Source organism: Musca autumnalis, unplaced genomic scaffold (genome assembly GCF_047663935.1).
Source record: "Musca autumnalis isolate F117 unplaced genomic scaffold, ASM4766393v1 scaffold_2, whole genome shotgun sequence".
Taxonomy (NCBI): domain Eukaryota; kingdom Metazoa; phylum Arthropoda; class Insecta; order Diptera; family Muscidae; genus Musca; species Musca autumnalis.
In genome coordinates this window covers 23,845,411-23,859,438 of record NW_027411755.1, presented here as the reverse complement: position 1 = coordinate 23,859,438, position 14,028 = coordinate 23,845,411, and the positions used below count along the sequence as shown (strand labels likewise).

At 37.8% G+C, this 14,028-nt stretch overlaps 1 protein-coding gene across 4 annotated transcripts in view; it reads left to right on the top strand.

The window, feature by feature from the left end:
• The window catches only part of DIP-theta (Dpr-interacting protein theta), a 328,764-nt gene that overhangs the window by 198,141 nt on the left and 116,595 nt on the right, over positions 1-14,028 (top strand). For all 4 annotated transcript variants that reach the window (XM_073967266.1, XM_073967264.1, XM_073967265.1 and 1 more), the window contains exon 8: positions 4,258-4,392. In XM_073967266.1, coding sequence (XP_073823367.1) covers positions 4,258-4,392 — 135 coding nt within the window. The remainder of the gene's footprint in view (positions 1-4,257; positions 4,393-14,028) is intronic.

Sequence of the window (14,028 nt, the reverse complement as noted above, 5' to 3'; positions counted from 1 at the left end):
TTCGGCTGTAGATGATCGGGCAGACGATGAATTCGGTGTTCGGCTGTAGATGATCGGGAAGACGATGAATTCGGTGTTCGGCTACAGATGATCGGGAAGACGAAGAATTCGGTGTTCGGCTACAGATGATAGGGAACGCAGTGGGTTCGGCTGTTGATGTTCGGGAATACGATGGGTTGTCGGCTTCGGAGCTCGGCTGATGACGTTCGTGAATACGATGGATGTCGGCTTCGGAGCTCGGCTGTTGATGTTCGGGAATACGATGGAATGTCGGCTTCGGCGCTCGGCTGTTGATGTTCGGGAGTTAGTCTAGGCTACGATCTAGTATCTACCATGCGCTACTGAGTACGGAACAGCTGACCCGAAGGCCCTGTGGAACAGCTGGCACGAATGCCCTGTGGAACAGCTGGCACGAATGCCCTGTGGAACAGCTGACCCGAAGGCCCTGTGGAACTGCTGACCCGAAGGCCCAGTGGAACTGCTGACCCGAAGGCCCAGTGGAACAGCTGACCCGAAGGCCCTGTGGAACTGCTGACCCGAAGGCCCAGTGGAACAGCTGACCCGAAGGTCCTGTGGAACTGCTGACCCGAAGGCCCAGTGGAACAGCTGACCCGAAGGCCCTGTGGAACAGCTGACCCGAAGGCCCTGTGGAACTGCTGACCCGAAGGCCCAGTGGAACAGCTGACCCGAAGGCCCTGTGGAACTGCTGACCCGAAGGCCCAGTGGAACAGCTGACCCGAAGGCCCTGTGTATGTATCAGCCACCACAACTTAATGGGTAGCTCTCAAAAAGTATTCCCAACACTAGGCACCGAGGCGTAAGTTGGCGAACTTAGAGCAACCTTTTGTTCCAGCCCGTGTAGCAAACTCCCTGCAGTAGTAAGCTCGCCATTCTCAAGTAAACCTGAAATACTTTAGTGGCTTGGAGTACAGAGTAAATGAGAATTATTCACAGTGTGCGTTAAAATTGTAACTGCGAAACTACACCGGAATTGAATTCTCCTTTGGGTTACATCTTAAAACACAACATGTAAGTGGATGAAATGTAATGACTGCTGCCTATTGAATGGCTGTTCTGTATGTCTGCAGTGTATTGGGTGGTAGCCGGTATTGTGTTGTTGTACTATGTATGTACGTGATAGTATTGTCACGTTACAGGACAACTTACTGAAACAAATTTCAAAACGATCCGAGAGGAGCTCTTAAACTTCACTTTATCCGAATTTTGTGCGGGAGGAGTGGGAGAGGAATATGGACTATATTCCATATTCAAATCCGATCTATATCTGGAAGGAATAATACGATGAGCAAAGTTTGGACCAAAGCGATTGCTCCCTTCGAGAGTTATCGTTCGGGGAGGTACCCGAAGGAGTGGACCGATATGGCCTATCTTCGAACTTAAACTAAGTTTGGGCAAAATATTACGATACCCAACATTTGGTTCGAACCGGTTCATCCGTTCGAGAGTTATCGTGCGCACCAGACAGACAGACAGAAGGACGGACATGGCTAAATCAACTTCAAATTGTCTGAAACAGATTTCGTCCAAACATACTTGCGGTCTAAAACCATTATTTCGTTAGCATAAATGCTGAGGGTATAACAACCCTTATGAAACCGTGTGTAGTGGTTGGAGCGGTGGATAACACTCGAACAAATCTGGCGACTCAGTCCAAAATTTGGCCTTCGTAATATTTTGTCCAAATTAAGTTTAAATTCGAAGCTGAGCCATATCGATCCTCTTCTTTCAGGTGCCTCCCCCACAAAATTTAAAATGTTCGGAAAAATTGTGCGCACGATAACTCTTGATGAGAGTGACTGATTTGGTCCATTCTTTACACATCCTAATATATCTATCAGATATAGACTAGGTTCGAATATGAACAATACTTATCCACTCCTTCGGGTAACTCCCACACAAAATGTCCGATAAGCGCACTTTAAGACCTGCTCTCAAATCACTTTGATTTTTGTAGAAGCAACTTGCATTCTCTGCCTCAATTACGAAGATAAGCGTTTTTTCAGGGGCAAGTCCATACTTCTTGAGAAAACCGCCCGAAATGTGTAAAAAACCCCTTTGGTACCATACGTAACTTTCGAACTGATCAACCGATTTGGTCCAAAATTGCGTCTTCGTCATATTTTGTCCAAACTTAGTTTCCTGGCATACTGGTCCAAAAATTATACGATAACCCACTGAACTGACTAGTGGGAGTGATATTTATCGAGAAGAAATGACTCCCAAAATAAGATCAACTTCCATAATGGACCAAGTCGGTCCATTCCTTTAAGTACCTCCTCCGCAACTCTTTTGAACTTTATTCTTAATACGTCAATATACACCTATTTTAAATAGAGTTTTCAAGAGCCGCGAATGTGCCTCCACATTCTATTTTGCGTAAAAGACCCATATTACTCGTGCATCTCTGTAATTTATGACACGCGTTTTCGCAAATATTATAATCGCGAATTTCATTTATGTAAAAAAATTTAAAGAAAACCGCGGTTTAGTACGCGGATTTGTCAAAATATATTTTTGCTGATTTTCCTATTTCCAAGGTATCTATATCCGCAGTGGATGGATTAGATCGCGGAAGGGCTCATTAGATCCGTCGCGAAAAAAAAACCAAATTCACGCGGTATTCAAAGGAAATTGAATGACACATGTACATTTTAAACGCCAAAAATAGGTTTTTAAGAAAATTCACGCATCAAATTTTGGCCTTTAGACTCCAATTCCTAGGATACTGTAAGGAGCTCACACATGAGATATACATTAAACGACGTAAAATCACGAGATCTACAATCCTATTATGAGTTTGGAGTATTAAGGTGTTGCGCGTCCAGATTATTAAAAAAAACAAAAAACCGCGAAATTCCTGCTTTAAAGTGTCAGCATCAATTTTAGGTGGATGCTGTGGATATATCGAAAAATTATGCACCAGTATCATGTTGCCCATGGAGTATTCTGTCATACTTTCTTTGGGCATAGGTCTATAAAATATATGGTTAAGCCAAAAATCAGAAGGGAACATAAAAAATCTTGTTGGCTTGAACCCATTTGTATCCATTTTTCTACATTGATGCAACACAGATTCCACGTACACTAATTTAAATGGTAGACATTATGGGATCCCTCGCAAAACACTTAATTTTAAAGAATTTCAGTCATACCATATAGAAGATGTTAATAATTCGGTTGCATAATTACGAGAATGCAATACAACAATCCTTAGTTAATGGTGATTTTGAATGTCAAAGAATGGCCAGAAAGGGCCATACTACTTTGTTTTAAATTTATTTAAATTTCTATATAATGACTCTACACGTTTACCTACAAATCCCAATGAAAACTAACCTACTAATCCCAACGCTAAAATGATTTAAACATTTCTAGATATAATATCCTTGGATTACATTACATGCTCCCTAGGGACTTTCTCACTAATACGAGGGCTAATGAACTAATTCCTTTAGTGGAAAGGACCACTCAACATAGATTTTTCAGGGAACCAGGTTACCCAAACCTAGGTTTTAAATACTATTGCTTATCATAGCCAGTCATCAATGGTTGAACGAAACGAAAATTATTTGACAGATTCAGATAGTTAATTCCATGTTGACTGTATAACTGAGTTGACAGTGGATATCTAGTAAGTCCAGATTTGGACTTTGAAAATAATACACTTTCTTATTTATACACAAATTGCTATTGTTAAAAACCTAAAACATCAATGAAATAAATAAGAACCTAATGCTCAAGATAGGAAAAAAATTTTGATGTCCGGATTATCGGGATAAGAAAAATATGTGATGTCCGGATTACCGAGCCTACAATGTAAGCAATTCTGGTGTCCGGATTACCGAGTTGTCCGTTTTAACGAGTGTCCGGATTATCGAGACTATACTGTATATTGTTTCATTAAAGTTGTCTACTTATTTTGAGTCAGATATTCCAGACATAGTCTTCTTCAAAATGATGCTACGTATTTTTGCATATTTTTCAATATTCATCGAAAACAAATATTAAATTAGCAACTATGTTTACAGCTGCCAGCAACGAACAAAAAATGTTAATTAGCATTTCCTAGTAACTGCTGCAGTTGTATGTCAATAGAGATTTGTATATTCCATTTGTGGTGATTTAATTTTAGGCTACAAACAATTTTCTATTTATTTTTATGCTTTAATCACAAATGTGTTCTTCCTCTTCCTTAACCCCTCTCTATCACTTGTTCTTTCACCCTTTCTCTTTCAGTTCCACCAATGATTTGGATACAAAATCAATTAGTGGGTGCTGCAATTGGACAAAATATAACATTGGAATGCCAATCGGAAGCATTTCCAAAATCAATAAACTATTGGATGAAAAATGACACCATAATAGTGCCGGGTAAGTATCGAAGAATTGGAATTTACAGCAACTAAATGGTTTTACTACAAAATGAACTAATACATACATCACATACACACACACATATACCTACACATACAAGTATGATCGAAATTCCATGAAAACGACAAATTGCATGAAATGAATTTCTATTGAATTTGGTAGAGAATTTTTGTTAATGGCTAAAGAGATGTTAGCATAGGGGGCGGGGGTAAATTGCCTGTGTATGTGTGAGTGGCTGTAACTGTGATTGAATTACCACAAAATTGCCTTGTAACACACCAGTATCCCAGTGTATAATTGATTTAGTGTGCTAAAATTTGAGATTAAAGTAAGAAATAGAACAGAACTGCTGTTTAATATTCCAAAGGGTATTCAGGTGGCAGACGATTGCCTTTTCTTTTAGTACCTTTCGATGCGATGGATGGTTAAAAAGAATTCCATTATTTGCACAATTAAATAAAGTTCTGTGGTTTCGACAGGTACAGGGGCAGGAGAAAGCCAAAATCAATTACAAAAGACAAGCCAAGGTACTTCAATTAATAGAATACCTACTGCCTATAGAAAATTTTTAAACGTTTTCTGTATAAAATTCCTTCAAAATGGATGATTTTTTCTATAGAAAAAAATTCGTCAGGACCCTCAGGCTGGTTTTTTCTATAGAAAAAATTTCCTCAGGTCCCTGAGGATGGTTTTTTCTATAGAAAAAATTTCCTCAGGTCCCTGAGGATGGTTTTTTCTATAGAAAAAATTTCCTCAGGTCCCTGAGGATGGTTTTTTCTATAGAAAAAATTTCCTCAGGTCCCTGAGGATGGTTTTTTCTATAGAAAAAATTTCCTCAGGTCCCTGAGGATGGTTTTTTCTATAGAAAAAATTTCCTCAGGTCCCTGAGGATGGTTTTTTCTACAGAAAAAAATTTCCTCAGGTCCCTGAGGATGGTTTTTTCTATAGAAAAAAGGATGGTTTTTTCTATAGAAAAAATTTCCTCAGGTCCCTGAGGATGGTTTTTTTTTCTATAGAAAAAATTTCCTCAGGTCCCTGAGGATGGTTTTTTCTATAGAAAAAATTTCCACAGGTCCCTGAGGATGGTTTTTTCTATAGAAAAAATTTCCTCAGGTCCCTGAGGATGGTTTTTTCTATAGAAAAAATTTCCTCAGGTCCCTGAGGATGGTTCTTTCTATAGAAAAAATTTCCTCAGGTCCCTGAGGATGGTTTTTTCTATAGAAAAAATTTCCTCAGGTCCCTGAGGATGGTTCTTTCTATACAAAAAATTTCCTCAGGTCCCTGAGGATGGTTCTTTCTATACAAAAAATTTCCTCAGGTCCCTGAGGATGGTTTTTTCTATACAAAAAATTTCCTCAGGTCCCTGAGGATGGTTTTTTCTATACAAAAAATTTCCTCAGGTCCCTGAGGATGGTTTTTTCTATAGAAAAAATTTCCTCAGGTCCCTGAGGATGGTTTTTTCTATAGAAAAAATTTCCTCAGGTCCCTGAGGATGGTTTTTTCTATAGAAAAAATTTCCTCAGGTCCCTGAGGATGGTTTTTTCTATAGAAAAAATTTCCTCAGGTCCCTGAGGATGGTTTTTTCTATAGAAAAAATTTCCTCAGGTCCCTGAGGATGGTTTTTTCTATAGAAAAAATTTCCTCAGGTCCCTGAGGATGGTTTTTTCTATAGAAAAAATTTCCTCAGGTCCCTGAGGATGGTTTTTTCTATAGAAAAAATTTCCTCAGGTCCCTGAGGATGGTTTTTTCTATAGAAAAAATTTCCTCAGGTCCCTGAGGATGGTTTTTTCTATAGAAAAAATTTCCTCAGGTCCCTGAGGATGGTTTTTTCTATAGAAAAAATTTCCTCAGGTCCCTGAGGATGGTTTTTTCTATAGAAAAAATTTCCTCAGGTCCCTGAGGATGGTTTTTTCTATAGAAAAAATTTCCTCAGGTCCCTGAGGATGGTTTTTTCTATAGAAAAAATTTCCTCAGGTCCCTGAGGATGGTTTTTTCTATAGAAAAAATTTCCTCAGGTCCCTGAGGATGGTTTTTTCTATAGAAAAAAATTCCTCAGGTCCCTGAGGATGGTTTTTTCTATAGAAAAAATTTCCTCAGGTCCCTGAGGATGGTTTTTTCTATAGAAAAAATTTCCTCAGGTCCCTGAGGATGGTTTTTTCTATAGAAAAAATTTCCTCAGGTCCCTGAGGACTGGTTTTTTCTATAGAAAAAATTTCCTCAGGTCCCTGAGGACTGTTTTTTTCTATAGAAAAAATTTCCTCAGGTCCCTGAGGACTGTTTTTTCTATAGAAAAAATTTCCTCAGGTCCCTGAGGATGGTTTTTTCTATAGAAAAAATTTCCTCAGGTCCCTGAGGATGGTTTTTTCTATAGAAAAAATTTCCTCAGGTCCCTGAGGATGGTTTTTTCCATAGAAAAAATTTCTTCAGGTCCCTGAGGATGGTTTTTTCTATAGAAAAAATTTCCTCAGGTCACTGAGGATGGTTTTTTCTATAGAAAAAATTTCCTCAGGTCCCTGAGGATGGTTTTTTCTATAGAAAAAATTTCCTCAGGGCAGGAGAAAGTCAAAATCAATTACAAAAGACAAGCCAAGGTAACTTCAATTAATAGAATACCTACTGCCTATAGAATATTCTTTAAATGTTTTTTGTTTAAAATTCCTTCAATATGGATGGTTTTTCTATACAAAAAATTTCCTCAGGTCCCTGAGGATGGTTTTTTCTATAGAAAAAATTTCCTCAGGTCCCTGAGGATGGTTTTTTCTATAGAAAAAATTTCCTCAGGTCCCTGAGGATGGTTTTTTCTATAGAAAAAATTTCCTCAGGTCCCTGAGGATGGTTTTTTCTATAGAAAAAATTTCCTCAGGTCCCTGAGGATGGTTTTTTCTATAGAAAAAATTTCCTCAGGTCCCTGAGGATGGTTTTTTCTATAGAAAAAATTTCCTCAGGTCCCTGAGGATGGTTTTTTCTATAGAAAAAATTTCCTCAGGTCCCTGAGGATGGTTTTTTCTATAGAAAAAATTTCCTCAGGTCCCTGAGGATGGTTTTTTCTATAGAAAAAATTTCCTCAGGTCCCTGAGGATGGTTTTTTCTATAGAAAAAATTTCCTCAGGTCCCTGAGGATGGTTTTTTCTATAGAAAAAATTTCCTCAGGTCCCTGAGGATGGTTTTTTCTATAGAAAAAATTTCCTCAGGTCCCTGAGGATGGTTCTTTCTATAGAAAAAATTTCCTCAGGTCCCTGAGGATGGTTTTTTCTATAGAAAAAATTTCCTCAGGTCCCTGAGGATGGTTTTTTCTATAGAAAAAATTTCCTCAGGTCCCTGAGGATGGTTCTTTCTATACAAAAAATTTCCTCAGGTCCCTGAGGATGGTTTTTTCTATACAAAAAATTTCCTCAGGTCCCTGAGGATGGTTTTTTCTATACAAAAAATTTCCTCAGGTCCCTGAGGATGGTTTTTTCTATACAAAAAATTTCCTCAGGTCCCTGAGGATGGTTTTTTCTATACAAAAAATTTCCTCAGGTCCCTGAGGATGGTTTTTTCTATACAAAAAATTTCCTCAGGTCCCTGAGGATGGTTTTTTCTATACAAAAAATTTCCTCAGGTCCCTGAGGATGGTTTTTTCTATAGAAAAAATTTCCTCAGGTCCCTGAGGATGGTTGTTTCTATAGAAAAAATTTCCTCAGGTCCCTGAGGATGGTTTTTTCTATAGAAAAAAATTCCTCAGGTCCCTGAGGATGGTTTTTTCTATAGAAAAAATTTCCTCAGGTCCCTGAGGATGGTTTTTTCTATAGAAAAAATTTCCTCAGGTCCCTGAGGACTGTTTTTTCTATAGAAAAAATTTCCTCAGGTCCCTGAGGACTGTTTTTTCTATAGAAAAAATTTCCTCAGGTCCCTGAGGATGGTTTTTTCTATAGAAAAAATTTCCTCAGGTCCCTGAGGATGGTTTTTTCCATAGAAAAAATTTCTTCAGGTCCCTGAGGATGGTTTTTTCTATAGAAAAAATTTCCTCAGGTCACTGAGGATGGTTTTTTCTATAGGAAAAATTTCCTCAGGTCCCTGAGGATGGTTTTTTCTATAGAAAAAATTTCCTCAGGTCCCTGAGGATGGTTTTTTCTATAGAAAAAATTTCCTCAGGTCCCTGAGGATGGTTTTTTCTATAGAAAAAATTTCCTCAGGTCCATGAGGATGGTTTTTTCTATAGAAAAAATTTCCTCAGGTCCCTGAGGATGGTTTTTTCTATAGAAAAAATTTCCTCAGGTCCCTGAGGATGTTTTTTTCTATAGAAAAAAATTCCTCAGGTCCCTGAGGATGGTGGTTTTTTCTATAGAAAAAATTTCCTCAGGTCCCTGAGGATGGTTTTTTCTATAGAAAAAATTTCCTCAGGTCCCTGAGGATGGTTTTTTCTATAGAAAAAATTTCCTCAGGGACCTGAGGATGGTTTTTTCTATAGAAAAAATTTTTTTAGGTCCCTGAGGATGGTTTTTTCTATAGAAAAAATTTCCTCAGTTCCCTGAGGATGGTTTTTTCTATAGAAAAAATTTCCTCAGGTCCCTGAGGATGGTTTTTTCTATAGAAAAAATTTCCTCAGGTCCCTGAGGATGGTTTTTTCTATAGAAAAAATTTCCTCAGGTCCCTGAGGATGGTTTTTTCTATAGAAATAATTTCCTCAGGTCCCTGAGGATGGTTGTTTCTATAGAAAAAATTTCCTCAGGTCCCTGAGGATGGTTGTTTCTATAGAAATAATTTCCTATAGAAATAATTTCCTCAGGTCCCTGAGGATGGTTGTTTCTATAGAAAAAATTTGCTCAGGTCCCTGAGGATGGTTGTTTCTATAGAAAAAATTTCCTCAGGTCCCTGAGGATGGTTTTTTCTATAGAAAAAATTTCCTCAGGTCCCTGAGGATGGTTTTTTCTATAGAAAAAATTTCCTCAGGTCCCTGAGGATGGTTTTTTCTATAGAAAAAATTTCCTCAGGTCCCTGAGGATGGTTTTTTCTATAGAAAAAATTTCCTCAGGTCCCTGAGGATGGTTTTTTCTATAGAAAAAATTTCCTCAGGTCCCTGAGGATGGTTTTTTCTATAGAAAAAATTTCCTCAGGTCCCTGAGGATGGTTTTTTCTATAGAAAAAATTTCCTCAGGTCCCTGAGGATGGTTTTTTCTATAGAAAAAATTTCCTCAGGTCCCTGAGGATGGTTTTTTCTATAGAAAAAATTTCCTCAGGTCCCTGAGGATGGTTCTTTCTATAGAAAAAATTTCCGCAGGTCCCTGAGGATGGTTTTTTCTATAGAAAAAATTTCCTCAGGTCCCTGAGGATGGTTCTTTCTATACAAAAAATTTCCTCAGGTCCCTGAGGATGGTTTTTTCTATACAAAAAATTTCCTCAGGTCCCTGAGGATGGTTTTTTCTATACAAAAAATTTCCTCAGGTCCCTGAGGATGGTTTTTTCTATACAAAAAATTTCCTCAGGTCCCTGAGGATGGTTTTTTCTATACAAAAAATTTCCTCAGGTCCCTGAGGATGGTTTTTTCTATACAAAAAATTTCCTCAGGTCCCTGAGGATGGTTTTTTCTATAGAAAAAATTTCCTCAGGTCCCTGAGGATGGTTGTTTCTATAGAAAAAATTTCCTCAGGTCCCTGAGGATGGTTTTTTCTATAGAAAAAAATTCCTCAGGTCCCTGAGGATGGTTTTTTCTATAGAAAAAATTTCCTCAGGTCCCTGAGGATGGTTTTTTCTATAGAAAAAATTTCCTCAGGTCCCTGAGGACTGTTTTTTCTATAGAAAAAATTTCCTCAGGTCCCTGAGGACTGTTTTTTCTATAGAAAAAATTTCCTCAGGTCCCTGAGGATGGTTTTTTCCATAGAAAAAATTTCCTCAGGTCCCTGAGGATGGTTTTTTCCATAGAAAAAATTTCCTCAGGTCCCTGAGGATGGTTTTTTCTATAGAAAAAATTTCCTCAGGTCACTGAGGATGGTTTTTTCTATAGAAAAAATTTCCTCAGGTCCCTGAGGATGGTTTTTTCTATAGAAAAAATTTCCTCAGGTCCCTGAGGATGGTTTTTTCTATAGAAAAAATTTCCTCAGGTCCCTGAGGATGGTTTTTTCTATAGAAAAAATTTCCTCAGGTCCCTGAGGATGGTTTTTTCTATAGAAAAAATTTCCTCAGGTCCCTGAGGATGGTTTTTTCTATAGAAAAAATTTCCTCAGGTCCCTGAGGATGGTTTTTTCTATAGAAAAAATTTCCTCAGGTCCCTGAGGATGGTTCTTTCTATAGAAAAAATTTCCTCAGGTCCATGAGGATGGTTTTTTCTATAGAAAAAATTTCCTCAGGTCCCTGAGGATGGTTTTTTCTATAGAAAAAATTTCCTCAGGTCCCTGAGGATGGTTTTTTCTATAGAAAAAATTTCCTCAGGTCCCTGAGGATGTTTTTTTCTATAGAAAAAAATTCCTCAGGTCCCTGAGGATGGTGGTTTTTTCTATAGAAAAAATTTCCTCAGGTCCCTGAGGATGGTTTTTTCTATAGAAAAAATTTCCTCAGGTCCCTGAGGATGGTTTTTTCTATAGAAAAAATTTCCTCAGGGACCTGAGGATGGTTTTTTCTATAGAAAAAATTTTTTTAGGTCCCTGAGGATGGTTTTTTCTATAGAAAAAATTTCCTCAGTTCCCTGAGGATGGTTTTTTCTATAGAAAAAATTTCCTCAGGTCCCTGAGGATGGTTTTTTCTATAGAAATAATTTCCTCAGGTCCCTGAGGATGGTTGTTTCTATAGAAAAAATTTCCTCAGGTCCCTGAGGATGGTTGTTTCTATAGAAATAATTTCCTATAGAAATAATTTCCTCAGGTCCCTGAGGATGGTTGTTTCTATAGAAAAAATTTCCTCAGGTCCCTGAGGATGGTTGTTTCTATAGAAAAAATTTCCTCAGGTCCCTGAGGATGGTTTTTTCTATAGAAAAAATTTCCTCAGGTCCCTGAGGATGGTTTTTTCTATAGAAAAAATTTCCTCCGTTCCTGAGGATGGTTTTTTCTATAGAAAAAATTTCCTCAGGTCCCTGAGGATAGTTTTTTCTATAGAAAAAATTTCCTCAGGTCCCTGAGGATAGTTTTTTCTATAGAAAAAATTTCCTCAGGTCCCTGAGGATAGTTTTTTCTATAGAAAAAATTTCCTCAGGTCCCTGAGGATGGTTTTTTCTATAGAAAAAATCTCCTCAGGTCCCTGAGGATGGTTTTTTCTATAGAAAAAAATCTCCTCTGGTCCCTGAGGATGGTTTTTTCTATAGAAAAAATCTCCTCAGGTCCCTGAGGATGGTTTTTTCTATAGAAAAAATCTCCTCAGGTCCCTGATGATGGTTTTTTCTATAGAAAAAATCTCCTCAGGTCCCTGATGATGGTTTTTTCTATAGAAAAAATCTCCTCAGGTCCCTGAGGATGGTTTTTTCTATAGAAAAAATTTCCTCAGGTCCCTAAGGATGGTTTTTTCTATAGAAAAAATTTCCTCAGGTCCCTGAGGATCGTTTTTTTCTATAGAAAAAATCTCCTCAGGTCCCTGAGGATGGTTTTTTCTATAGGAAAAATCTCCTCAGGTCCCTGAGGATGGTTTTTTCTATAGGAAAAATCTCCTCAGGTCCCTGAGGATGGTTTTTTCTATAGAAAAAATTTCCTCAGGTCCCTGAGGATGGTTTTTTCTATAGAAAAAATTTCCTCAGGTCCCTGAGGATGGGTTTTTCTATAGAAAAAATCTCCTCAGGTCCCTGAGGATGGTTTTTTCTATAGAAAACATATTAGACCAATTTGACCGCGGAATTGGTTGTAAAAAATCTCCTCAGGTCCCTGAGGATGGTTTTTCTATAGAAAAAATCTATAGTCGATTCTACTTACTTACTCAGGTCCCTGAGGATGGTTTTTTCTATAGAAAAAATCTTCTCAGGTCCCTGAGGATGGTTTTTTCTATAGAAAAAATCTCCTCAGGTCCCTGAGGATGGTTTTTTCTATAGAAAAAATCTCCTCAGGTCCCTGAGGATGGTTTTTTCTATAGAAAAAATCTCCTCAGGTCCCTGAGGATGGTTTTTTCTATAGAAAAAATCTCCTCAGGTCCCTGAGGATGGTTTTTTCTATAGAAAAAATCTCCTCAGGTCCTGAGGATGGTTTTTTCTATAGAAAAAATCTCCTCAGGTCCCTGAGGATGGTTTTTTCTATAGAAAAAATCTCCTCAGGTCCCTGAGGATGGTTTTTTCTATAGAAAAAATCTCCTCAGGTCCCTGAGGATGGTTTTTTCTATAGAAAAAATCTCCTCAGGTCCCTGAGGATGGTTTTTTTTCTATAGATAAATTTTTCTCAGGTCCCCAAGGATGGTTATTTCTATAGAAAAAATTTCCTCAGGTCCCAGAGGATGGTTTTTTCTATAGAAAAAATTTCCTCAGGTCCCTGAGGATGGTTTTTTCTATAGAAAAAATTTCCTCAAGTCCATGAGGATGGTTTTTTTCTATAGAAAAAATTTCCTCAGGTCCCTGAGGATGTTTTTTTCAATAGAAAAAATTTCCTCAGGTCCCTGAGGATGGTTTTTTCTATAGAAAAAATTTCCTCAGGTCCCTGAGGATGGTTTTTTCTATAGAAAAAATTTCCTCAGGTCCCTGAGGATGGTTTTTTCTATAGAACAAATTTCCTCAGGTCCCTGAGGATGGTTTTTTCTATAGAAAAAATTTCCTCAGGTCCCTGAGGATGGTTTTTTCTATAGAAAAAATTTCCTCAGGTCCCTGAGGATGGTTTTTTCTATAGAAAAAATTTCCTCAGGTCCCTGAGGATGGTTTTTTCTATAGAAAAAATTTCCTCAGGTCCCTGAGGATGGTTTTTTCTATAGAAAAAATTTCCTCAGGTCCCTGAGGATGGTTTTTTCTATAGAAAAAATTTCCTCAGGTCCCTGAGGATGGTTTTTTCTATAGAAAAAATTTCCTCAGGTCCCTGAGGATGGTTTTTTCTATAGAAAAAATTTCCTCAGGTCCCTGAGGATGGTTTTTTCTATAGAAAAAATGTCCTCAGGTCCCTGAGGATGGTTTTTTCTATAGAAAAAATGTCCTCAGGTCCCTGAGGATGGTTTTTTCTATAGAAAAAATTTCCTCAAGTCCCTGAGGATGGTTTTTTCTATAGAAAAAATTTCCTCAGGTCCCTGAGGATGGTTTTTTCTATAGAAAAAATTTCCTCAGGTCCCTGAGGATGGTTTTTTCTATAGAAAAAATTTCCTCAGGTCCCTGAGGATGGTTTTTTCTATAGAAAAAATTTCCTCAGGTCCCTGAGGATGGTTTTTTCTATAGAAAAAATTTCCTCAGGTCCCTGAGGATGGTTTTTTCTGTAGAAAAAATTTCCTCAGGTCCCTGAGGATGGTTTTTTATATAGAAAAAATTTCCTCAGGTCCCTGAGGATGGTTTTTTCTACAGACAAAGTAACCACAGGACACTAAGGATGTTTTTTTTTCTATAAATAGAAATATCCTCGGGTCCCTGAGGTGGTCTTCTGTTTATAGACGCCCTCGTGCTGGTCTCCTCTCTGCAGAAGACCTCAGAAAGGTCTTCTGCCTATAGATGGCCTCATAAAAATCTTCTGTCTATACAAGACCTCATTCTGTCTATAGAAGTCATTTAAGACG